General features: G+C 59.6%; 1 protein-coding gene across 1 annotated transcript; it reads right to left on the bottom strand.

Moving 5' to 3' along the window:
• Nucleotides 1–155: 155 nt before the first annotated feature.
• On the bottom strand, nucleotides 156–2,165 carry LOC108510128 (rRNA biogenesis protein rrp36-like). Its single transcript, XM_017839820.1, has 4 exons — nucleotides 1,906–2,165; nucleotides 1,702–1,868; nucleotides 1,545–1,671; nucleotides 156–289 (listed from the first exon to the last, which is right to left on the bottom strand). The coding sequence occupies exons 1-4, from the start codon at nucleotides 2,072–2,074 to the stop codon at nucleotides 156–158; spliced, it is 597 nt and encodes a 198-aa protein (XP_017695309.1). The 5' UTR covers nucleotides 2,075–2,165.
• Between the last annotated feature and the right edge of the window lie 7 nt (nucleotides 2,166–2,172).

The raw sequence follows: 2,172 nt of genomic DNA on the forward strand, positions 1-2,172 counted from the left end.
CTCATCCATTCCAGGCTGTTATTCCCGGTCCTTCCCAGCCCGTCTCATCCATTCCTGGCTGTTATTCCCGGTCCTTCCCAGCCCGTCTCATCCACTCCTGGCTGTTATTCCCGGCCCTTCCCAGCCAGCCTCGGCCGTCCCGGGCCATTCCAAGGTTATTCCCGGCCGGCATTCCCGTTTCCCGTACCAGGGATCCCTCCAGGTTGAAGGTCTGGGCGTTCTGGCACAGCAGCATCACGTCCTTCTCCAGGTCGTTGAGGCTCCGGTACTTGTGGTTCCGGATGCGCTCCTGGGGCAGGGGGAGGGATTGGGGGGGATCCCGGGAGCTTCCAGGGGGAGGATCCCGAGGGAGGATCCAGGGGGAGGATCCCAGAAGAGGATCCCGGAGGAGGATCCCAGAAGAGGATCCCGAGGGAGGATCCCAGGGGAGGATCCAGGGGGAGGATCCCAGGGAGGAACCCAGGGGAGGATCCCGAGGGAGGATCTGGAAAAGGATCCAGGGGAGGATTGTGGGGGAGGATCCCAGGGAGGATCCCAGGGGAGGATCCAGGGGGAGGATCCCAAGGGAGGATCCCAGGGAGGATCCCGGGAAGGATCCCAGGGGAGGATTCCAGGGGATGATCCCAGGGAGGATCCTGAGGAGGATCCCAAAGAAGGGTCCCAGGGGAGGATCCCAGAGAGGATCCTGAGGAGGATTCCAGGGGATGATCCCGAGGGAGGATCCTGGGGGAGGATCCCAGGGGATGATTCTCGAGGAGGATCCTGAGGGAGGATCCCAGGGGATGATCCTGGGGGAGGATCCCAGGGAGGATCTGGGGGAGGATCCTGAGGGATGATCCCGAGGGAGGATCCCGGAGGAGGATCCTAGAAGAGGATCCTGGGGGATGATCCCAGGGAGGATTCTAGGGAGGATCCTGGGGGGAATTCCAGATGAGGATCCAGGGGAGGATCCCGAGGGAGGATCCCAGTGGAGGATTCTGGGGGATGATTCTAGGGGAGGATCCCGGTGAGGATTCCCAGGGGATGATTCCAGGGGATGATCCCGGGGGAGGATCCCAGGGGATGATTCCCGAGGAAGATCCTGAGGAAGGATCCCAGGGGATGATCCCAGGGGAGGATCCTGAGGAGGATCCAGGGGGATGATCCCAAGGGAGGATCCTGAGGAGGATCCTGGGGGAGGATCCCAGGGGATGATTCCAGGGAGGATCCTGGGGATGATCCCAGGGAGGAACCCAGGGGAGGATCCCGAGGGAGGATCTCACAGGATGATCCCAGGGGATGATTCCAGGGAGGATCCAAGGGGATGATCCCGTGGGAGGATCCGAGGGGAGGATCCCAGGGATGATTCCCGGGGAGGATCCCGGGGAGAATTCCAGGGGAAGATCCCAGGGAGGATTCCCAGGGGAGGATCCCAGGGATGATTCCAGGGGATGATCCCAGGGAGGATTCCCAGGGGAGGATCCCAGGGGATGATCCCAGGAATTATTCCCGAGGATGATCCAGGGGGAGGATCCCGGGGATGATCCCATGGGACGATCCCGTACCTTGATCTTCTTGAAGTCGACGGGTTTGCGGATGAGCTCGTAGTACTCGGGGAGCTCCTTGCGGGACGGCAGCTGGATGAAAACCTCGCTCAGCTGCCGCCCGCTGCTGCTGCGGGGGGACAGGGGCCTTCATCATCACCTTCATCATCATTGTCACCATCATCATCATCATCATCATCATCATCATCACCCACCCCCATCCCCATCCCACCATCCCCGCTGCTGCTGCGGGGGGACAGGGGCCTTCATCATCACCTTCATCACCATTGTCATCATCATCATCATCATCATCATCATCATCATCACCTTCATCATCATCATCACCTTCATCATCATCATCATCATCATCATCATCACCCACCCCCATCCCCATCCCACCATCCCCGCTGCTGCTGCGGGGGGACAGGGGCCTTCATCATCACCTTCATCACCATTGTCATCATCATCATCATCATCATCATCATCATCATCACCTTCATCATCGTCATCATCATCATCATCATCACCCACCCCCATCCCCATCCCACCATCCCCGCTGCTGCTGCGGGGGGACAGGGGCCTTCGTCATCATCATCATCATCATCATCATCACCTTCATCATCGTCATCATCATCATCATCATCATCAC

Source organism: Lepidothrix coronata, unplaced genomic scaffold (assembly GCF_001604755.1).
Source record: "Lepidothrix coronata isolate B3197 unplaced genomic scaffold, Lepidothrix_coronata-1.0 Scaffold494, whole genome shotgun sequence".
Taxonomy (NCBI): Eukaryota; Metazoa; Chordata; class Aves; order Passeriformes; family Pipridae; genus Lepidothrix; species Lepidothrix coronata.

Bases quoted from the DNA above. Each gene is read 5' to 3' on its own strand.
- LOC108510128 (XM_017839820.1), bottom strand. From the start codon at position 2,074: ATGGTGGGATGGGGATGGGGGTGGGTGATGATGATGATGATGATGACG. The intron at 1,869-1,905 runs GTGGGTGATGAT...ATGATGATGAAG, and splicing joins ATGGTGGGATGGGGATGGGG to GTGATGATGATGATGAAGGT. The intron at 1,672-1,701 runs GTGACAATGATG...GTGATGATGAAG, and splicing joins TGATGATGATGATGATGATG to GCCCCTGTCCCCCCGCAGCA.